Consider the following 24750-nt stretch of genomic DNA (forward strand, 5'->3'; position numbering starts at 1 on the left):
CTTGCAGTTCTTACTCCAACAAAATTCTCATTTAAGTCAATAGGTGTTTTGTGAGACTGATCTTCACAAAGGCAATGAAAAAAGAATTATTACAGTTTTATATAATATCAAGCAGTATTTCTCTATGTATGGCATTTGATGGCCTGATTCACTGATCTCTTACACCAGTGTAAATCCAAAGTAGATCCATTGCAGTTAATGGAGTCACACTAACATAAAACTGGTCCGAGAAGAATCAGGCCCTAAATATTTGGTATGTAATTTTTTAAAAACACTCTGTCTGTCCATTTGAGTGGCTGCTTCCTGCATTTATACATGAATGAAAAGCAGGGACATCTCATGATGCTACACTAGTTAATAGGAATGGGCTCTGTGCTGTGCTGCAACTAGCAGAAAAATGCAGACAATAAGAAAACACATCAGGAAGCACAGATCGTGCAATCTCATGGTGGGGGAGCTTCCTTTGGATTGATGGGGGGAAAAGGTTCTGGCCGCTTTAAGGGTCTCCCCCCTCAGGAACTGGAAGCAAGTGGCCAGGGCTGTCTCCAGCTTTTTTGCCGCCCCAAGCAGCAAAGAAAAAAAAAAAGATAAAGCCGCGATCAGCGACACTTCGGCAGCAGCTCTACCGCCGCCGCTTCATTCTTCGACGGCAATTCAGCGGCCGGTCCTTCCCTCTGAGAGGGACTGAGGTACCCACCACCGAATTGCCACCGAAGACCTGGACGTGCCACCCCTAAGCACCTGCTTCCTGCGCTGGCGCCTGGAGCCGGCCCTGCAGGTGGTCAAGAAGAGTGTAAGGTATCACCCGGAGCTGATGACACTCAGGTAAGCCATTGACCTCTGCACACCTAGAGGAGAGTATATAAACCCTGCCCCTCCGAGCTGAGCCCACTCTCATGCCTGATTAGCATGTACGAATTACTGTAGGTTAGTTCCGAGATGAGATAAATAATATAGTAGTGGCCAAATTAAACCACATCCCTTGTATATTGTCTATCTTTCTGCATGTCTGGGACAATAAGAAAACACACCAGGAAGCTGACTTTCTGATAGACTCACCTGGGTACAGTTGCTTTGTTGGGGCACTGACTTGCGCATGTTTTGAAACTCTGTAAGCAACATCTGATCCTTTTGAATCTCTTCTGTTTGTGCAAAATCCTGTTGTTCTTGATATTCCTTCTGGTGATTTGTGAAATTCTAATGCTTTTAGCACATCAACTGGTTCAGCTGAAAAAGTAGCAAAAATAACAACAAAAAGAATTATTCATACTGCAACATTTCAAAAAGGAAATGAATTTCATTGCTATATGCAGGTGTCTAGTCATCAGAGTGGCTAGATCATATTTTGTGTTATTGCAGGCTACTCTTACATTAGAGTATTATTTTAACAGGGTCATTCTCTCATCAAATATCTAGGAGCCCATCATATCCAGTGTAAGTTAGTTAAGATCAGATTTTTTTTACAGGTCACTTGCTAATTGAGATTTACTATTTCATAAATAATTTGGAAATTAGTGCTTACAACACAGATTCCTTTAACACATGAATTCTGATAACTGGAAATGACTTAACAAGCATTTCATATATTGTACCAACACTTAGCTCCCAAACATAATCTTTTTTGACCCCTAATACAAATATACATTCTGACTACATGTGACTGAGGGTACAGCACCCTTCTCCAGAGGTTGGTAGGGAAAGGGCTAATTGTCTCCCCATCTAGCTAAAAGAAGCATCACAGGAATTTTACAGAGCTGGAGCAACTGTGGGGGATTAATTCACCCTCCACCCTGCTGAACACACTAGAAGTGGGATGTTCTTTGGGGAGTTGGGGGTGCAGTTAGGCTGCAAGAGTCAAGGAGGAATGATTTCTAGAAAGAGAGCTGGGGAAAGTTAGCTGGTTGGGGCTCTCTTTTTTCTAGAATTTGATTGGACGAAACCACACTTCAGATCTTTATTTGGGATTTTCTCTGTAGGTAGCCCTGTTGTAATGGTTTGGCACTTAAAGGAGCAGGATTATGTTCACTATTGAGTTTTACAATAATGAACACCACAAAGATGTTTAATCTCCACACAGGCATGAAGAATCATCTCCTGCTCTGAACAGCTTGCCGTGCCACCTTATATTCATTCTTATGTATACAGTAACTGTTGCTCAGGCACCAATGTGTCATTGATCTATGAATACAAGCAGATTTTATTTTAGGCATAACAGGATTATGGTGTAAAATATTGTAAAATATGTCGAAGTCATACCGGGTAGCTCAGAAAAGGAGTAAATAGACAGAGCCTGTTGTTTCTAGGACAATGGTTCACATTATTATTGTGGTAGTGCCTAGGAGCCGCAGTCATGAACCAGGGCCCCATTATGCTAGGCACTGTACAAACACGGAGAAAAAGAGGATCCCGGGTGTTGTCCCTGCCCCAGAGGTCTGACATTCTAAATAATCTAAAACAATCCAATCAAGATTGCTGGTGGCCTGTGGCTGCTGGCTGATGTGAAATAATTTTAAATTCTCACTCCAGGTCCTGGTAAATAAGTGTCCACATAACAAAAACACTCACAATTTGCACTCTTTGGCATCCTTGGTTACTGTTGCAGGGATGCCAAGGATTGAATGGCATGGAGACAGAATTACTTTCCCCTCAAAAGAGGCCCCTACAGAATGAATGTGGAAGTTGGGTGAGGCAGCTTACATCACATTGCCCATACTGTACTGCTTCAGGGGAGAAATAGGGATGTCAAGCTGGCCCTCTTCATTTTACATATAATATATAGAGAAAAAGATAATTTAACTGATCGTTTTCCATTGGGCCCAATTCTGCAGTCTCTAAGCAGGCAAAATTCTAACCACTTTCTGTAAAGGCAAGCTTTTAAAACTAATTAAATTACTTCCACTGTTAAAGCTGAGCAAATTCTCAACACAAATGTATTTGGTGAATATATCCCTTCTTTCTCCTGTTCATGAACTGTGAACAGGCAGTAGTAATGCATGTATTCTCTATTGACTATTCATTTCATGAGTCCCCAAATATCAAGTGTGGGCCTGAAATTCAATGCTTGTGAATATTCATTTATTTGAATGAATGTTCACCAACAGCAAATAGGTTGAAAATACAGTAAAACTAAAATTCTAGTTAGAATCACTGAAATGTTTGTGAATATTTTTCCTCAGTTTGCTCAGCCATAGCCAGTGTTGTCTTCAGTTCTCATTTTGCTTCAGCTCAGCATTTCATAAATCATTCTATCAGTAACACGTGTGAGTGCATTTAAAACTAAAATAGTTCATTCTATTCAGCCAATTGCACTGCCAGCATGAAGCTAGATAATCAAAAGCAGTCAAGTGTGTGGTTAAATCTAACTCTGTAAAATTCCAACTCTGGACTTTCTAAAGTAAAAACGTTCCAAGATTTCCATAATGAGATGACAAAGTATATGGCTCCTTCCATCTGGAGATATGTTTTCAGAAAAAAATACCAGTGAGCTTCTGCTACACTTACTTTAAATAATTCAACCTCTGATATTTTCCTCCTCCACCAAAATTACATTATCACAAGTTAATACATCCTGAAAGAATCCCTAAATGTACACCTGCTACAAATAAAAGATATCTATTGTACATTTTCCTAAAACTAAATTTAAACATTCTGAAAAGCTAAGTTTCAACATTAAATAATCAAAATCATTGCACAAAATCTAAAAATACCAGCTTTACCTTTGTAAACCTTGCCTTATGCCTTATAAAATCATTCTTATTAATTTCAATGAACATGATATATATTCACTGAACTGTCCCATTACTCATATGGGAGACATTCCAATGCACTTCTACGACCATAAAAGGGTTGGCCAAACTGTTTCTTCAATAACTGATTGGTGTTTTTTGTAATGTACATAATGATTAGAGCTGGTAAAAATACTGTAGAATCAATAAATATGGATATCATTCAAATTCCAAATGGCTGCTTAGTTCAACTAGTTTTGTGCCCCTTTTGCTGTTTGCAGACAATTCTACAGACTTCTTTCCCATTACTGTTTGGGTAATGGCTGTTTATTGAATATCTGAATTGGAATATCAGCAAGACACAAAAAAAGAGCATTCATCGTTTGTTGTTCTGCTGCTTAAAAAGTGTCAGTCGGGGAGCAGAGCGATATCAGGTGATATAGGTGATGGCTCACACACCACAAACAGCAGATAGTCAAAACTGAATACTTTCCAAGCAGCCCAGAAGATGAAATTTATTTCCACAAACTGTTAGTCAAATAATTTGGATAGCAAACATAGCAAGCTTGTTCACAATAATTTGCAAATAGGGAAACTTACTCAAAACAAATAATTTGGCCATCTGCAATAAAGATATAGCTGTTTTGCTAAATAAAAGTTGACCATGAGTAACAAATTAACCTTATCTGTTTTATGACATATGTTGGGGTGACCACCACTTTGCCTGGCATAATAGAAAATACAAAAGCACCTGATTATTAAACTTTAAAAGAAATGGTGATCCAAAATGAGAAAAGAAAGTTCCCTGGTAAACCTACAAAGAAATGTATAAAACGTAGTGCCTTATTCATCTGGGCCTAGGAATCTGCAGGAGGAAATCTCTTTATAACGAATTTTGGGACCCTGTGCACTATGGAAATTGCTGAGGGGCGTAGGGGTACCTTCTTTAAACTAGTCACAGTTTGTGATGTACAAAACAATTGCCGCCCTAGACAAAACTTCAATGTACTGCCCCCCCTTTTCACTCTCTAGAACAGAGGTATTCAACCTACAGGGAAATATCCCTTGCCTGGGGGGAGGAGGGCAAGAACGGACATCAGATTTTCTGGGTGAAGGATAGGGTGGTGTGGTAAGTGGTCTGATAGTTCAGAGGTTATGGTAGACATGTGTGGGCCCAGAGCCACGCTGCAGCACCACTCACTCAGATTTGGCTCTGACACTTCTGTCATGATGGAGGAGAGGCCAAATTTGAGTGAATGAAGTTTTAACCAGGCACACAGGGTCACAGTGCTACAGTCCTGCTCTGGTTTGGCCCGGCCACCCCTCCATCATAATAGTGGGATGGCGGGGCCAAATCTGAGTGAGTGGTGCTGCAGCGTGGCTCTGGGCCCACACATGTCTACCATAACCTCTGAACTATCAGACCACTTACCACTACAGCATTACTACATGGCTCCCGGGGGCGCAGTGGCACTCAGCTTATTGATTTGGGTTTTTCCCCGGTTGTTGAGAGCCTCCCTGAAGTGGGGCCCTATGCAAGTGCCCCAAGTGCACATTGGTTAATCTGGACCTGGCTGATATCATTCAACACTTGCCTGTATGAGGAAGCCTGCGATACTAAGGACCCTCCAAGTTTCTATGTTGTTCAGTTTTGACTGATCTTAATTTTGCAGGACATTCTATTGCTTCAGTAGATATCAGCCTGTGATAGACCCACAAAAGCTTCCTTAAATGGACTCTTGCTCAGTCTGACTCTGGGTGGTACTTTTCTGGTACAATTTCTCCAGCTGGCATTGAAATGAGACAAGGTTTTCACTAGCAATGGAGTGTATTTGAAATTCACCCCTGTCTGTTTACTTCTCCTAGGACAAAAAAAGCTAAAGAAAAATGCAAATAAATATTATGTCATATCACACTATTGCATCCAGGTAGTACATGGCTTCTGATTTGGTGTCTGGGGATGGGACTGTAAGAAAATACCAAACCATTAAAAATGCATGCACAGATCACTGTTCAGATGCACAAAATGGGTGAGTGGGCCTCTTTGAAAAAACTATAATTGAGCATGCAAAATTTAAATACCACATCTGAAAATTTGGTTCTATGGTTGCTGTGGTAAACTGGCAAAATAAGTACAAACCTGTACAAGTCCCTGACCTTGCAAATGGAGCTGCTCACACAATGCCTTACAGCCACAAGGAGTCCCAATGGCTTCAATCGGACCCTACATGGACTAAGCAATCACATGCAGAAAGATCTAAACCCAAGGATGTCCTATTAAAACACAGCTTTAGATCTTAAGAGGCAAATCCTGCCCCCCTGAGGCCCAGATCACAATGGAAAAACAAGTTTCCATTGTGCTGGTTACCAGACAATGGAGAACCTAGCCAAAGAGATTCTGCTTCACACTAAATATCATAATGCAGAGTTCTGCAGCACCTCTGTACCATTCAAGGGGGTAGGATTTGGCACAAAGGGACTTATTCTCTCCAGATGTGTAACTTCCATGGATGTTAATGGATGTTATGCAGGAATAATGGGAGAAAAGTTTCATATTGTTGGATTTGCTGAGAGGACATGGAGGACTGTATTGTTTAAATTCCTTACGGGTGTATTGATTGTCAAAAACTATCATTTTACTCTCCTTAAAAACAATCTCCGTATGTGAGCAAGGGTCATATGTTTCTGTCTACCTTCCATCCATCAGCTTTTTTCAGTTTGTTTGGAAGTTTTGACTAGTTAGCTGGAGACTAGGTGCCCAATATCCTAGGCTAAAGCACAAGAACCTTAATGACATAGTGTCTTTAGAGCACAAACACCTCTGTATTTGACAGATTTAAATTTACAGGGGCAAATTCTGCTCTTAGTTACCAGAGTAAGTCTGAAGTAACTCCATTCAGTTAGTGAAGGTATTTAGATTTACAGTGGTGTAACTGAGAGCAGGATTTGGTCCACAGTATTCCATACTGAATGTAGCATTTAGGGCACACTTTGTTATCTTCCACTGCTTTTTAGGCTTGTTGCACACTGGACTAAACAAAAACTATGGAGTAAAATGAACCAGAATGGTACAAATATAAAAATATTAACAGCTTTGAGGAGCAACTGAATGTGCAGAACTGTATTCTGAGTAGGAATAAAAGATCAACTTCTCTGTTGGCGTAACTCCATTGAAGATTTTCTTGTGTGGGGAGGTTACACAAACGTAAACCAGTAACAACTAGAAGTCAGTGGAGTTACACCAGCAAAAAACTGGTGTGAGATCAGAATCAGGCCCAGAGACTTTAAATATTGAGGAAGATTTTACCATTTGTATTCAAGATGGCTGCTGAATTGGCATCTGGATTACTGCTGGAGATGCTCTTGATTAAGAGTGATTGCCCTGCACCTTTAAGCAGAGGGGTGTTTGACTGGATGACCGAAAAAAGGGAACAGTGCTTTATGGCTTGGGGGGGGGGGGGAATGAAAACTGCTGCAAAAGGGATAGTGTGGTCGCTGACTCATCCCCTAGGAATGGAGGGGTTTAAAAGGTGCAGCCCTGGGCCTGGAGCCTTCCTTTTACATGGAGCAAGCACGGGTGGTCAGTCACCATTAATGTGCTGTCATTCCATTCCAGATATGGGCAGACCAGCCATGGATGAGGTGGTGTCGATCAGTGGGCACAGGATTGTTTTGCTTATGTGAATAGGCGGACATCCTAGTGGCCTTAAGGGTTGGCAACCGAGGTCCAGGATGGGACAATACTGTGTTGACGTGGAAGGAGAAGCATGTTATTGGGCCAGCTCATGCCACTGCTGTGTGCTGAGGGGCCCGTCAGCAGTCACTGGCATGATGTGGCACACATTAGAGAACACTATTTGGGAATGTGTAAAGGAGTTCAATTACTGCCCAGAACAAGAAGGTACTTGATGCAGATCTGTGTTGTCAGACGTGCATTCACGCATGGTCTGGCTCAGAGCCGTGGAGCGCCAACTGGGTGGACGAGGCTCGGCAGATTCTAACAGGGGAGTGGCCAAATCTCTTGGGGTCTTAAGAGGCTCAGCAATTTGGTCACTCTGGGGCACCAAATTATTCAAGGAATATGGGGTTCCCCCGTAAAACTTGGGAACCCATTTGTTTTGGCCAATTTAGAAGGAGGGGTAGTAAAAGATGTCTGGGAACCCAACTGGGTTGGAGGACAGGGGGGCACCTCCTTGTGGTGGATGTCCAGTGCAGGTACTCCATAGGAAAGGTATACAGTGACCGGATAAATGGCTTGGAAAAGGACTTTAAAAGAGGTGTTTGTTAAAGGAATGAATGGGGGGCGGTTGGAGACTCCTATGATTGGTACAGCAGGGAGTCAACCCCCCCCCCCCAATTCTTATAGCCCACCTTATCCCTTCTATGAGGGGGGGTGTGGTAAGGTCTCACAATGGATTTGCTGGAGTGACCTGGATGGAAAAGAGGAGGAGCTGATGGAAGCCCCCGAGGTATGGTAAGGTCGGAGCAATAAATTTGCTGGAGGGACTTGGATGAAAAAAAGAGGGGGGGCTGGTAAAAGCCCCCGGGTAATTATGGAAAACATGGGGTTACCTGCACTGTACGCTTGTATCTGCCGGGTAGTCCCAGACATCTAATAATAAAGTTGCAGCATGATTAAACCATGTCAAATATCTCCTGTCTTTCTTTCGGTATAGCCAGATAATCATACAACCCTCTGAATTTAAAGCAGAGTGATCTTATTAAAGGGTCATTAACACTGCAGCACATTTAGGGCAAAGAGAAATTTAAAGGATGTAATAAAACATATATGGAACAGAACTTTTATTTTATATGAAATACAATTGTCCCTTGAATTAAAGTACCCTTTAGTGGATGTTAATTCACAGCCAGTGACTTGGCCATTTTATCATGCTGTCACTTTTTCAGCCTTCACAGAAATAGTTTTCTATGATAAATTTTCAATTCCTGGAAAAATTACATTATGTTTCTATTTATATTTTGGGCCAGAGTCACCAGTACCATCTGATTTTTCTGCACCACTCTGGTGAGACAAATGAGACATAAACTCAAATTAACCGGCCACTTAAATTTGGTTTCCAACAATTTTACATTGCCAGAGCAGCACAAAGTACATGGAGTGTACAGGTGAATCTAGCCCTTTTGGGGGAAAAGAGATAGGAAGGGGTGGTTTTTTGGTCACCACTTCCAGCACTAGATTTCCCACAGATACAATGATTTTTTAAAAATGCACAGTGCCCTACTACTTCTTATGGATTAATAACCAGTATAATTTCATTTAAAAAATAAAGGGCATTTATACTTTGAAAGGTGACTTTGTAAAAATGACGAGAGGATTCCATCTTTGGAGCAGACTCTGATCCCCTTACTCACAGAGAATAGTATCTTGCCCTCCATTAACTTCTACACAACATGTGTATGGGGTTAAGAATCTGGCCTGTATTATTATAATTACTCCTTTGGAGCAAGATTCCAATACCTCTATTCATGTTGCATAGTATCTTATTCTGCAAGCAGTACCATTGATTTCAGTGGGACTATTCTAGGAGTTATGTACTACTCATTGTTGGTAAAGGCAGCAGACCATGGGTCTTCATATTTAGTATTTTATAGTGCCATAAATATACACAGCACCTTACACACAAATATGAGAGAAACCTATTTTCCCCCATCTCCTTCTGCCCCAATATGTGGCCTACAGTCTCGGTTAATGTGTGTGGTTTTCCCCTCCTCACTGAGGAAACTCCATGTGTAGGAGGTGCCAGGGTAGGGCCAGTACAGGAATCATGCTGTCAAAGGGGTGTCAGAGTGCTGGGGGAGCCATGCAGCAATAAAGAAGCTCAGTTCCTCCATCCAGATGGCTTGTGCCTCTAGCTGATCCTCCAAGGGTTCTGGAGCTTCACATTCATAGACTGGAAAAGGAGAAGGAAATCCCCACACCCTGTCTGACAGGAGCAACTGAGGCATACTTGGTTAGTTTAAACCAATGGAACTCCATGCCCTTTGTGGGAATGCTCCCTGTAGGTGAACATAGAGCACTAAGTTAGACAAAAAACAACCCAAAAGGGGAGTGGTTGTAACAAAGTTATGAGAATTTACATTGTTGAAGTTTGGTGTGCTTTATGGAATTTCTCGATTTTTTTCAAGTTAAAGGCAAGAAGAGATGGCTATTACCTTTGAGTGGTGCTATATTAAATATTCTCGGTTTACAAGAATGTTATCTCTAACTGTGATTTTTGCAAACTCAATCTGGGATCAAAAGACGGACTGTCTAGTTCATGCATAAGCAGCCATCATTAAGATTCTAAAACTATAAGAAAACCTAATTAACCCTCCCATGGTTGTGTATTTTCAGAAGGACTAAAAGGTAACACAAATGTATTTTATTCTCTAACGTATGCAGATATTACTTTGGATTTACAAAGGGGGCAGATATTTTGAGTTAAGAAGGTGATAGTATCTGACTATAACCATGCTTTAAGACTAATTTTATTTTAGTAACTTAGTGGTCAAGAAAATTTCTGGATTTACAATGGTGGAGACTGGAATCTTCTTTCTAGTCACTGAACAACTGTAGCAGAGGCAACAGCAATGCAAGTTTCCAGGGATGAAAGGTTTTCAGTCTCTATGCCTATTCAGTATTTGGTCCCTCTGTTGCGGTGGCAAAAATGGTACAACTAGTGCTAGTTAAGGTGGTAGTTTTGTGATATGAGCCTTCCAAAAATTTCACAGAACTTATCAAATCTATGCCATCCATCCTTGCCTACCAACCTGGGCTGTATTCAAAGTGGTAAGCTAGAGGTAAAAAGTTCCATGTCCAATGATCAGTAGCTTTTCCCATTAAACAATTACACATTTTTGAGTAATAGCTTCTGTGCTTTACATGAAAGTTGGAAAACTATTTTTAATCAGTTTAAAACAATAATATTTGGGCCAAGGGTCTGTTGACTTTCAACCTAAAATGGATTTTTACTACAAAGCGTAAGAAAAACCCTGACAGTCACATTCTTGGGTTCCACTATAATACTTAGAGAGAGATAAATTCATGTCACCATAGCAACTGAATAAGATTTGCTTGACTCAAGCTATCAGTAATAACTAAAGTAAGTGTAATGTGTCATCCTTAGTGGACCATGTACATATACATACCAATGGGATTGATCCTCAGTTGGCTAATGGAGCTGCACTGTTTTATACCAGCTGAGGTTCTGGCCCAATCATTCTGAGCAGTTAATATGTGTAAAAGCAGCAAAGAGTCCTGTGGACATGCTTCCGAAGAAGTGGGTATTCACCCACGAAAGCTCATGCTCCAATACGTCTGTTAATCTATAAGGTGCCACAGGACTCTTTGCTGCTTTTACAGATCCAGACTAACATGGCTACCCCTTTGATAGTTAATATGTGTATATCACATCCTTTACAACTAGGTAAATAAACCACTTATCACCTCAACCCATTTTTTAACATTCATATCAACTACCTACACAATATCTTGGATAGTAGTTTCGTCTGCTTTTGCTGCAAAACAAGAGATTGATCCAAGCTCAGAGCCTTGCTACTCCTGTCTAGAGAAAGACAATATAGAATACCTGGGCACTTCACTGTTGGGAATTATTATTTGAGGAAGAGTAAATCTTCAAAGTGCTGTGGTCTGATCCCTGCTCAAAAACACCTTTCTTCACTTTAATAGGCTTGTCAGTTACCAACCAGTACCTAACCCCACTCCACCTTCCTGGGGATGGTCATTGAGAAGCTGGTTATAAGACAACTCCATCACCAGTGGATATTCTCCAATAATCTGGCTCTTAGTCAATTGTGTTTCAGACCTGGATTTGGACAGATAGTCTTCATGGTCAACAGTGACTCAAGGCAATGGACTGAGGTCAAATATCCATACTAATCCTATTAAATCCATCAGTAGCCCTCAATGCACTTGATTGAGGAAGTGTTGCTTTCTTGACTGAGGATCCTGTGGCTGGGACAAAATTCCTTTTCATTGGCTTTGATCATTCTTTAAGAGACATCCCAGAAGCCTATGATGGGCAATTGTTCTTCTCACTTGTGAAGTCCCACAATGTTGATTCCCTCCCCCCCCCCCCCCCCCACACAGCCAAAGACCACTTAAAAGCTTTAGCTTGTGAAGAATTTGGTTATCCACATTTTAGGTAGGGCAAACTAATTTCAGCACATTGTAATCTGCCCCTTCGCTGCATTTTCAGATTCAATTAAAGGTGCTAGTGACTGAGCATTATAATGCTCTAGGATAGAGTTATGTTGAAGATTACCTCTTTCCTTATCCCATATCACCTCAGCTGCATATAGAAGGAAGGGATCTCTGACAATAAGATAATTGTAGTGGCAGCCCTCTGGATCGGGAATTCATTCTCATCAGAAATCTCATCGAGCCTGAACCTGACTATACTTAGATTAAAAATTTATCTCTTTGCTCAAGTGCCTAATAAAATATAGGTGTTGAAATCCTCTTAGCAATTAGTTTTTGGGCTGGTAAATCTTTAGCTCTGTTCTCTTCAGTTCTGTGAGAGAATCAGACAATATACTCCCCATTTGGGGAAAAGTACTAGACCCTCGTCACCTAAATTATGTATAAGGCTTCCACCTTTTAAATAGATGTATTAATAACTGACAATAAACAATTTTACCAGGATTCAATTACTTTACATAGATACAAAAAGAAAAAAGAAAAAGGAGAGAGAGGAAGCTGTACACTGAGTTGTCCAATATATTTTTGCAGTTTGTTGAACTTTTTTCTCTTTCATACAGAATGAACTATATTGGACAGATATTGATTTTCCTCTTGATTTTGCAGTTATTCATCAATAATGTCCTCACAATCAATGTTTAAGTACCAATTCATTAGAAATGCCCCATCCTAAATAGAGTGTAAGAGTTGGAGCCACTAAACACAGTAGGCCAGATTTGTCCCTGGAGTACACAAGAGATTAATTTGGCCCAATAATATTAGCTTCTGAAATGTTTTTGTTTGTTTTTTACTTTGTATTGTTCCTTAGTAAATACAGTTACATTATGTCAGCAAACCGTTTTGTTGGAATTATCTCAAAACTTCATTACAAACCGGAACTCAGAGTGTGGACTTACTAATCTTTCTTCATTCCTAAATTTAGTTTTTTTACAGTTTACTCTTGTTTTATTTGATTTTTAACCCTATTAAAAGGCTAGCTACCATTCAGCAGTGAGATTCTAACAATTTAAAAACATCCATACCCAGTGACTATTGATGAAAAGTCTTCAGGTATTTATTATTTATGGCCAAGACTTTCAGAAATGGGTGCCTAAAATTAGACACTTAGCACCTCATATTTAGAAACCTAAATATGTACCTGAGTGCTCAGTACTTTTTAAAATCACACTATTACTTAAAGACATAAGAGCCTAAATTTAGGGTCCTAGTTTTCTAAAATCTTAGCCTCTGTTTTTCAGCACCCGTCCAAGGTTCTAGGTGCTTAGGACACTGCCATTAGATTGTAATATTATCTATGAAGTAAGTTAATGGTCCTAGGCCAGCTCCTATTGGGCACATATCCAAATAATAAAAACTACTATTACAAAAGGTTTTATCTGGCACCAGTTTTGATCATCTTCTCAGAAAGGCCAAAGATTGAATGGGCCTGGAGTCTAAACTATCCTTTCTCTCATAGTGATTAATGAGACACATTGGTAGGGGAGAACAGGGTAACTTGAATTGTCGCTGCCCATGCTCTGTGTCTGTACAGTGCAGTCCAGAATAAGAGAGAAATGTGGGGGCCAGAAGAAAAACTGAAATGTCCATTGTATGAAAGCTTTTATACAGGTTTATTTTGGCTACCATTTTTCAAGCTCTGTTTTAAGCAGTTCTTCTTTTTGCATTACTTCTCAAAGATTATATTATCAGCCTGATCTCTAATTCTGTAAACATTTAGCAAACAGTTTAGTTTAATAGCTAAAACTGAACCTTCAATAACAGGACAGACCCTAAGTAGCCAATAACTAGTTAATTAATGGGGGAGCATTTACTAACAGCTCTCAATTTTGATATGGTTAGCTAGAGGTAGAGCATTTTCAATGGAAAGTCCTTGACTTTTCGATTCACGTCCCTCTCTGATTGAACAGACTCTGAGTCTGTTGGCATTTAGGGTACAGTTCAAAATGCATGTACTAGTACAGGCATTTGCCATATAAGGGTGGTTGCTGGTTTTCTAATGCAGTGACCCTATTCATCTTTTTTATGTTTATATCGGAGTAGTTTTTAATGTTGTACATGCACCCAAGGACAATTGTGATGGGCAAAGGAAACATAAACAGTAATTAATATTAATTCTTAGCATGTTTAATCTGCAGTACCAAACATAAACACTAATTATTATTATTATTATTATTATGTTTCATCTGCCCATCCCAAAGTGCTTTACAAAAGTGAATATTTAGGATTTGCCCTATTTCACAGACTCGGAAAATGAGGCACAGAGAGGTTAATTTTCAAGTTTTAGAAATGAAGTATAAATTATCTAGTTGGAGAGGGTGTGCAACAACTCTGAAAATCAATTTATCCTTATCTAGATGCCTAAATATGAATTTAAGAGATTAACTTTAGGCACCCAGGTTTGAGATTTTGACCCATGACTGCTACTTATAGGTGAGAAATGTAGTTCTTTTAATCACTACAGTTTTATTGCATATTACCTTAAAGAGCATTCAGATAAAAATGCCAGGGGCTGATGGCATTTCCACGAGGGGTAGGACACTGTTGTAGATCACTTCAATATTTGGTTGCATATGAAGAACAGATTATCCAGATGCATACAGGAATGCTTTAAATATTTACTTCACTAACAGGTGGGCTCTTTCAAAAGTACTCAGAACTGGCCTAACACTGTTTCACAGTAGTCCAACACTGAGAATTCTACCACTGACTTCGTCAGGAGCAGTTAGGCCATTGCAGAGCTCTCTTAATTCATTCAACATTCTTAAATTATAATTCAAAGAAAATGAAAGCACACTGTGAAGCTATTTGATTTATTTTAGGTGACCATGAACAAGTAATTGTCTCTTCGCAGAGCCCAAAAATGTAAAACACGTGTAGTAAAAACCCTACTCAGGTCTCACATTGAGGTCAATGTAAGAATTGCCTGTGTATAAACTGCAGGATCAGACCTTTAATGATGTTAGCTTGAAAGTATCAGTCATTTAGCTGAAATATTTCTGCAGGAATTAAGGAGTACCCTTTTAGGTTTTCATTACTGACCAAAATGGTCTAGACATGGAGTGTAACCTACATTTTTGAGGTTGAGGTTTCATTAATACTTCACATATTTTGCCTAAACAGTGGCTTCTTCATTATTTACAATAAGACCTTCTTTTAGACTAAGTATATTGGTTATTTCATATGATTAGCAGCATTCATTAAAACAGAGCATGCATTACCTCAATCTGATTTTGAGATTTCTTATGCTATTTTTATCCTAGTGCAATATTGGGTCAGATGTTCAGCTGGTATAAATTTTTTAAATTCCACTGAAGTCTTATGCCAATTTGCAGTAATGCGGATTTGGCTCAATATTGATTCCACTGGAGCTACCCCTGGTATACATCAGAGTATTGGTTGATTAAATCAAAATTTATTCTCACACTGTCTAAACATGATGAGGCCTCTTTTACTTGCTGAGCTATAAAGTTCTTTAGTAGAACAACTAGCTCATAGAGACAGTACCTTCAGACATGACATTCTGAGACCATCAAAACACAAATTAAATTCCTGGAATATCATTTCTCCATTACCATAATCTCATTACCATAATGCTGGCTCTGCTGAGCACCATTTTTTAGGTTAGAGGGTAACCTAAAAATGGTGATCAGCACAGCAAGAGACACAGTGTCCCTTTTCTTAATAAGAAATGTGGCTAATAGTTAAATATAAAAAATGAGAGATTGGGTCTTCTGAACCCAAATGTTTGTAGATACACAAAGGAGGTATTTCATCGAAAACTTTTTTAGCTTTCAAAAATATCCTGATTATAGACTACAGTCTTGAAGGTGGCATATTTGTACATTTTCAACTATATATATAGAAAATCTTTAGAAGAAAAGAACAGGCATCTAAGGGTCAGAACTTCAACTGGTGAAATTTGGAGTAGCTCCATTGAATTCAGTGTATCTACACCATTTGCAGGAACTGAGGCTCTGCTTTTAAAAGTCCCACAGCTTGAGAACTTGATCCTACAACTAATGAAGTCAATGGCACAACTCCTCATGACTATAAGCCAAGCAAATCAGCCCCTAGTTTTGCATCTCACTGACATCAATGAAATGGGCTTTAGACCTTGAATAATAATCTTGTTCCAAAATTATAATTAACTATTTAGATTGCTAGAATATTTTTAGTATTTGTGTTGGGCCAAATCCTGCTCACCTTAAAGGTGGACATGTGGTGAGTAAGACTCAGAGTTTAATAATACTCTTCAAGTGAGCAAGATGAACAGCATTTGGCCCATATTATACAGTCATTATGAACTTAATTCAGTTGCAATCAACTTCAATGACAGCAAGATCAGGATCTGTACTTTTTATTGCGTATTTGTTTTTATTATGCATCCTTGATTTTAACCTGATAGCAAACAATATGCACTCCTAATACCAGTTCTGCCAAACAAAATTCTATTTCATATGCTGAATGCATTAACACTTTGACATATACAGAAATCCCAGGCCTAAAATTTACAAAGGTTTTTATGTCCCCTTACATGTGATAACGTGCTGAAAGAACTCAAATACTGCCACTTCCTGCTAGTATTTAAATAACGAGAACAACAATTAATGTATTATATTTATAGTTTGCAAAGATGGTATTTAAAACTTGGTATTCTAATTATAACTATTTACAGATGCATCTGTGTTCATTTAATTTCAGTAAATGCTAATTTTCCCATCTCTTCCATGTCCATCCAAAGGGCAAATCTTTATCACTTTGTGAGACTCTACTTTCTTAACACAAGAGATGTCTCCCAAGGTCCATTTCATTTATTTGCATCCATTATCAACAAATAGTCAGCACAACAATAAATTAACAAATGTTGAGAATTTCTTATGAAAAGAAGCAAAGAGCTCTAGTGAGAAAAGAAAAGCAACTTCTTGATCTTGTTGGCACATGGAAACCCTACTGTTCCTCACTATACAAATAATAATAATAATAACAATAATCTGTAAGAGGCATAATTGCTCCAGCACATTTTAGGTGCAACTTAAGTTCAGCAATAATGCCATGGTTCTTTTGTTATGCTTTACCTTTCTTGGAATTAAAGGTCCTATTGCTACAAATACTGCAGATGCCAATTTTACCAGTGGTTTTTTGTTTGTTTTTTGTTTGTTTGTTTTTTCTTTTAAACAAAGCCTTTTAATTTATCAGAAAACATCATACAGCCAAGAGCAGGTTTTTGTGTTAAGGAAGCTTTTTCTTTTTAGTGTAGACTATCAATTCAAACAATTGCTTCTAGATTGATACAGATATAACATTTTAGATATGTATCACTTGTGTGTGTTACATTTGTGTGTTTATATATATTGGACTTGATAATATATTTTAAACAAGACAAAAAATAAAGCTAGGAAATATGAAGTGTTTTTTTGTTTTGTTTTTGTACTAAAGAGCTAGTAAAAAGACACAGCCTGAATTGTCCTTTCAGGACTCTGTCAGGTCTCCTTGTAAATTAAATATAAAGCACTGGAGTCTGCAGAATCACAATACATACCAGTCATATTTCTTTGTCAGTTGCCTGTCTAAGACAAAGCCTTTAATTTAGAATTTCTGCAATATTTCTAAAGAAAAAACAGACATATTCATGCAGGGTCAGACAGCACATTCTGGGAAGATAGGACCATTTCACCTGCTGATCCCTGGGACTCAAACAAACTTTTCAGCTGGGACCACCAACAGTTATTCTTAACAATTCTTCCTATGGTTTGATCAATTTAACTCATTTTTTCAAGCTTGGAAATTTATTATCTCTTTACCCTTTGGAGGTTATGGTATTTTTAATAAGATTAAACTGGCTTTTACAAATATTTTACTATATTTTAAATTAAAGGAGACATGAAAATTGTTCAATTTCACAATTGAGCATTAACACACAGCATGCCAGTCAACAGCACAGGGAAGCTATATTGCTAATAAGCTGATCTGACCAGACATTTACAAGTTACTATTTGAAATCAATATTTTTGTATTGGTTAATAATAATTAGACATTAAACAGTTTTCTTTTGAGAAAGCTGAAGAGCTACATTTCCATTGAGACCCAATAGGCATTCAAAACTGAATTACATACTTTTAGGTGGGTATGGATATTAGAAAAAAGTCACCTTTTCCATTGTAATGGGCCCAATTCTCCACTCCTTATGCACCAAGAACTCCTGCTGGTTTCCAAGGAAGTTTGGGGAGCATTCTAATGAGATGACTGAAATAAAGCACCTACAATATATTCGAGTGAATACTCTGTCATCCATGGATTTACTTAAACAGAAGTTCATATATTTATTTTCTTTATATAACTGACCAATCACATTTTCAATCAGAATTGTCCTGTACTCTGATGAATAGCAAGGTTTCCATTTACCAGAAAAGCTAAAAAAAAAAAGTTGATTTTCTTTCATTTCTTGCTCATGAAATTTAAATCAACATTACAATAGTGCATTGACTCCAGGACCTTACAAAAATTTATAGTGCTGAAGCCATGCCATTTTGACTAAATGAGTTTATTCATTCCAAATGCACTGCCAACACATTTGGTATTTAAAGGTGAGGGGGCTGGGGGTGGGGGGAATCAAAGAAAGTCTTTTAAAAGTGTATTTTGTTTACTTGTACCAGGTTATAAAGCAAAAATATTTTCTAACAAGAGTTGCTGAGAAGTTAGTGGGCACTGAAGCGACAAAATGTATTTCACTGTTTTCCCCATTCAGTTACTTCTCATTTCTATGCTTTCTCTGCCTTAAGGTGGAGAACCTCAGGAGCCTAAAAAGGAATTCTCCAGCCTCATTCGTACTGGGACAGGCACCTATCATTTTTCTTTATGGAAAAAAAAATTAAAGCAATTTGTAAGAAAAAGTCAAGTCTCTTAGGAATTTTGTTGAGGTCTTTCTAAATAGAAGGAAATGTGTCTTATTTAAAAAGTAATTACTATAAAGTTTAACACTTTATATGAATACATTGTGTAATTTGCTTTAAAAACTGACCGTTTATGAGAAGCCCAATACAATAAAAATCACAGGTCTAATCTTAATGTAGTTACAAAGATTTGATTTATACTGCATTCTGATGAAACATTGCAATGATGTGTCCAAAAGTTTTATTTCTATATTTTTTTTCCTCCTTTCAAGTGTCAGTCACTGAAGAGAGCATTTTAGTCTTAGATTTTAGCGAATGTTATTTTCTTTTATCTTTGAAGTCTTTTAAATAACAGTGGAGCACATAAAAGCCTATTCAGAAATAACTTAATACTTCATTTGGGAAATTAATCCAGATCCAACTGCCACAAAAGTCAATGGAAAGACGCTTACTGACTTCAGTAACAGTTGGACTGAGCCCTAACCACACAGCTACCAGCAGTTTGTAAGCAAATGGCATACCCTGTTTCTGAACATTTAAACTACTGTGTTACTTGTCAAGCAGTTTTCAGGAAAACTCACAAACTGTGGAAATATTAAGAGGCTCCCTGTCATTTTACATTTCTGATATTTCCTTGCTTCATTAGAATGGAGAAAGAACTTTAAAAGTAATTCTTCACTCAGGTTTTATTTTAGTAAATCTATCAATTTCACAAATCTGTGCTCCTGTTATTGTTAAAGCTATTTCAGTAAATACCAAGTAGCTTGCGCTGAATTTTTATCAGTGCTTCTTGGGTTCAGATTTTAATTTATAATCTAGATTCAACCCCAGAACTCAGTTTCTTTGTCTTCATAAACACCTTATGAAGTGAAGGCTGCAAAGAATCATCTCCAGCTCACATTCAATTGGCATATTAGGTTTAAAAAACAATCTACCCAGTCTTTGTCTTCAGTATCCCTCATTCAATAACTTCAGTTTCAACATAGTAATGAGTACCCAAACCCCTGCAGCTAGATGAGGGAGGGGGGACTTATCTTTGGTGTAACTCCACTGGAATCATTGGAATTGCAGCAAGGATGGATTTGGCCCCCTCCTCCCTAAACTGTAAATTAAACCAGCAGGGGGCAGAATTACTGATTGATCTGCCACAATTCAAGTGGTGACCAGGTACAAAATGCTGAATGGAAACTTTGATTATTCACCTTTCTGTGCTCCCCATCATAACTACTGTTGACTCAAAACGTGGAAAACGACACCACTGTTCTCTTCAAAAAACGGGGAAATCTCGTCACAAATAATGATATAAACATAACCAGGACTCTGTTCTGGGAGCATCAGCCCCCTAAGGTTGTGAGGCCCCCTAACAGCAAGGTTGCCACAAGAAGACCCTAATCCCTACTGCAGATTGCAGTGGGAAGAAGCGGCATTTCCACTCAGCTAGGAGTTCAAAGTCACTGGAGAATGCACAGCCAGGTTATATGTGTAGTTCCACATATATGCAAGCAGATCTTTTAAGGTCATAAGATCGGACTGTTCCTCTGGTTTCCAACTGAGGTCCCCAAACAGGACGCTTCTGGAACGGTTGTTGCTCCTCCTAACACTACCACGCATCTGTGCAGGAGCGCAGCTCTTGCAGTTGAGCACTGGGGGTATGCCCTGCGCGCCCCTCCCCTTCCCACCCACCCCCAGACGTGTGAGCTCAGGGCCCTCCCTACCTTCTGAGCTCCCCCTCCCGAGAGCGAGGATTGCGGCTTCTCGCTCGTCTGCAAGATCCCAGGAATTGCACCCTGCTAACCATGTCCACAGACACCTAACGGACCACTCATTCTTCCCCAAGGATGTGGGAAGGAATGGGGGGGGGGGGAAGCCGCTTCTCGGTGCAAGGCTGAGGTGCTGAGCCTAGCTCCTGTCACTGACCTCCCTGCTGTGCCACGTAAGAGTCCTTAGCTCCCAAACCGATCGCCCGGTCAGTTACGGCTCTCCAACTGGGAGCTGCACACCCCACCTGGCAGGGCGCGCAGGGAGAGAGTTGTCGGGCTAGCAAAGGGCCCATTTAAAATAGATATTCTCTTCCCTGAGTTTTGGAAAAAATTTGCCAATTAAAAATCTTTGCAAAGAAAAATAGAGAAAGAAGAACTAAGAAGTATTTGAAATCTTGAGATCCCCCTCCCCCATCTCCCCGCTCCTCGGAGGAGAGTGCAGAGAACTTTTGTTACACTTTAGCCAAGACTTTGGGTGAACTTTATCAGGTTAATGACTTGGTTCGTTCAATCGAGCTGAAAATCGCAGAAACATCTGTTGGTTTTAAAAATGGATTTCGTGGTGGGGGAAACACAGAGCTGTGTTCAAACCCGCTTTGCTTCGCCCCCTCCTCCCTTTCCGCAGTTACAAGAAAGAGGTCGATGTGGGGGTCTTTAAATCATCAGCACCTTAGAAAAACGCCTCTATATCTGGTTGTGCAAAGAGGCTCCCAGCAGCGCTTAACACCCCGAGCTAACTCCTCACCCCATTATTTTCGCCTCCCCAGGACGGGGATCTAATTTGACAGGTCTTCCACTAAAACCTGGTGGCAGCATTGTCCTGCATTTCCCTCCCCAGCTGGGGAGGGGGATTGGCTGGTAGCGCCCAGCTCCCGTCTCTTTCTTACCTCCTCTGACCTCTGCAGCCTGGAGAAGGAAAGTAAAAGTGATGAGTGTGGTTACAGTGGAGTCCCGGAGCCACCTTTTCGTTTTCCACCTTGTGGACCATCTCTGCATCTCCATGCTGGGCGCCCACAAGTGTGAACCGGACTCCGGGCGCCTTCAATTTATACCAGCTCCGTCCCTTCCACGGTATTCCCAGAGATGCTGCCTCTTATAGAGCCATCCGTGAAACACCAAAGGGGATTTCTTTTTGTCCCTCTCTTTGCTCCGTGCAGGCCCCCTCCGCTCCTTCCTCCCCCGGTGCCCTGCCTTCAGACTGCAGGGAGATGAGGGGCTTTAATCAAAATGCCAGGAGCACGGCATCCCCCTAAAGGCTCCATCCCGTCAGAGGGCTGGGCGAGAGGCACTCGGCAGCCACCCCCGGGAGCCCAAACTGACAAGCCAGCGGCAGGTCAGAAGCCAATCGCACGCCTCCTCCGGCAGCCCACAGACCGCCCTCCCTCGGCCCCGCAGGCTGGACCAGCCCCCCGAGCCGCCCAGCCAGGGCAGATCAATACTTGGGGAATGAAAGGAATTGCAGGAGCAGCCCGCAGGGAGCCTCAGTGCTCAGCAGCGCCCCGGCCAGTCCGCTCCGCAGCGGGCTCCAGCCTGCTCGCTCCCCGCCCTGGGAGCCGTGCGGCAGTGGCTCAGCCCGGACCTGCCGGAATCCGCTCCCCGAGCCAAGTGGGGGCAGAGGAGGGGCGGCTGGGACAGGGCAGAAAGCGCGAGAGGCGGGCGGGCGATGGGGCAGAATAGGAGGCAAGAGGGGGCAGGCGGGGGGTAGAAGAACGGGGGAGGGGGTCAGAGGATCACTGTGCCCTCCCTGGTTCCCACTGGTCTGCGCTGCTGAAGTTATAACCCAGCCTAGAGAACGATCGATGCCTAGATCGTCCCTGTCAGAAAAGGCGCTGCCTGCTACTAGAGCTGGTGCAGTGACACGTTTCCCCGCTCCCCACGAGCTGGACGCTTCCCGGCAGGGGTTGGGTATTTAAAAGAACTCCGGTGTGGCAAGGTTTAAGGAAGCAAAGGAAGGGGGGAACCAACAGAATGCAGAGCAGAGGCCTTGAAACGGGGAGGGAGGGGGGAGGCTGCTGGCCCAACATTTAAAAGTCCATCTATGACAAATTCCCTTTGCACTGTCTGTGTGTATATGGGTATTCCACATTATCCCATATTTACATGTCACTAGAGCATAAAGTCAGTTTGCTCAGATTAGCCAAACCACTTAAGAATTCTATCTCACTGACTTTAAAGGCACTGGTTAATCTAAACTGACTTTTCTTTATTGATGGCTCTAGTCATATGTACATATGGGATTTGTAAAGTGTGTCTTTATTGGTATATTTATGCTTCAAAACAAGTTAATTTATCTTTTAAAATGAAAACTGTTTTAACAATCACATAATTTAATAATGGCTTCCAAGAAAATTGTTTTACTAGGGAGAAAAAGCATGACAAGTTTAATACAAAAGGGAGTAAATTTCAGAACTTAATAGCATTTACCCTTTTATTTACTGTACATTTATCACAGAAAATGGCAATACTTATCTCCTTTGTAAAGCGCTTTGAGATATACTAATGAAAAGCATTATATAACAGTAGGTATTATTGTATTTCACCATTTCATGCATAGATTTCAAAAAGGGTAGAATCATCTGAATTCATTTACAGCTAGGGAAACTGAGGCACAGATAGGTGAATTGACTGGCCCAAGGTCACTCAGCAGGCCAGTGAGAGAGCTAGGAATAATGCCCAGGTCTTCTGAGTGCTAATGTAGTCATCTATCTGCTGGGCCACACTGCCACTCTAACTGCTCAACTTCAATAAATAATGGCAGAGGTTTAAGGAGAGCTTCATTAAACACATACATTTGGCTAAATCCTACTTGCCTTTACTCTCAGTTAGTGAGTAAATGCACTCTGAATTTTAAAAGGTGACTTGTGAAGGAAAAAAATGGTTTTGCATCCCATTTTCTTTATGCAGAATAAATAAGGTATTACATATTTTATTTTAAATTGGATGGGAGAGGTGTAAAAATTCCTTTTTTATATACCACATTTCCCTTAAAAGACTCAATGGAGAACTGGAGGACTATTGGATTTATAACCTCCAAGAAATATATTTAAAAAAAACTTGATTTTATCTGTCTTAGAGTGATAGCTATCAAGTACCAATTCTTCAATATGTAGCTCAGGGGTGGACTGCTATGCCCATGTGGAGACTTACTGAAGTCAAAAGATGAAAAATAACCAAACCAAAACAACAACAAAAACCTTGGAAATTCTAAAAACAAAATACTTGCTTTCAAAAACTGGTTAAGTTACAAAGTGCTAACAATGAACCTACTTATCTTATAAAATATGGCTACTTACAAGCAAGGAATTAATAACTATTATTATATATTCAATTGTTTATTTATATTGCCCCCAGTGATGTGCTAGAACCTTCCTAGAACAGATAAGCATCAGTGACTTTTCAGTGGGTCCTGCTTCTCCCCTTTCCCATATCTGTGGGAGTTCTCAGGGGCCTTTGCCCTTCTCACTTTGCATCCTATCTTTGGATGATCTCATCCACTTACATGGCTCCAAGTATCATCTCTATATTTATGATTTACAAATCTGTCGCTCTGTCAGCAACATTTCTCCTGCATCTAGTCCTACATTTCAGCTTGCCTCTGTGACATCCCTGCTTGGATGCCATGTTATCAGCTTAAGTCCTCTTCTTGTGTCCTCATACTGCTTCCCGCCACATCTGTGCATATTCAGTTGCCCAGTCATTGCACTCTGCCAGGTCACTGGAAGCTCATTCACATTCAAGCAGTGGGCATCACAGGAGATGCTTCATATTTTGAAGCTCTCTGCTGCAGTCATAGGTATTGGGGTGAGTGATGTAGCCCCACTTGATCATCGCATCTCTAAACCAGAGAGAGACAGAGAAACAGAAACATATTTCATAACCAGCATATTCATTTGATTTTAAAAAAAGCAATTAAAATTCTTTAACTATTTAAATTAAATAAAACATTCAAAATATTATTTTTACTTTAGAATGGGTTAGCAGTTCCCAGTCAGTGAGTGGCACTTCTCAAATTTTGTTCTGTGTTGGACAACACCAGAGGAAAGATGGGAGGAGCCATTTCCTGTGTGTTTATCTTTCTTCCATCTAAAATTACAGGCCTTTTCCAAGAGCCTGAGGAAAGGCAAGGTACAATTTTCAACATGGTCATCTTCATC

The 24750-nt window shown here is 40.1% G+C and overlaps 1 protein-coding gene across 7 annotated transcripts in view; it reads right to left on the reverse strand.

Annotated features, from left to right (window-relative positions):
• The window catches only part of COL11A1 (collagen type XI alpha 1 chain), a 235817-nt gene extending 213853 nt beyond the window's left edge, over nucleotides 1–21964 (reverse strand). For all 7 annotated transcript variants that reach the window (XM_042840641.2, XM_005285451.4, XM_024101999.3 and 4 more), the window contains exons 1-2: nucleotides 21484–21964; nucleotides 1060–1227 (exon numbers count right to left, since the gene is read on the reverse strand). In XM_042840641.2, coding sequence (XP_042696575.2) covers nucleotides 1060–1227; nucleotides 21484–21598 — 283 coding nt within the window. In that variant the 5' untranslated portion in view covers nucleotides 21599–21964. The remainder of the gene's footprint in view (nucleotides 1–1059; nucleotides 1228–21483) is intronic.
• Between the last annotated feature and the right edge of the window lie 2786 nt (nucleotides 21965–24750).

The sequence above is a fragment of the Chrysemys picta genome, chromosome 8 (assembly GCF_011386835.1).
Source record: "Chrysemys picta bellii isolate R12L10 chromosome 8, ASM1138683v2, whole genome shotgun sequence".
NCBI classification, from domain to species: Eukaryota; Metazoa; Chordata; order Testudines; family Emydidae; genus Chrysemys; species Chrysemys picta.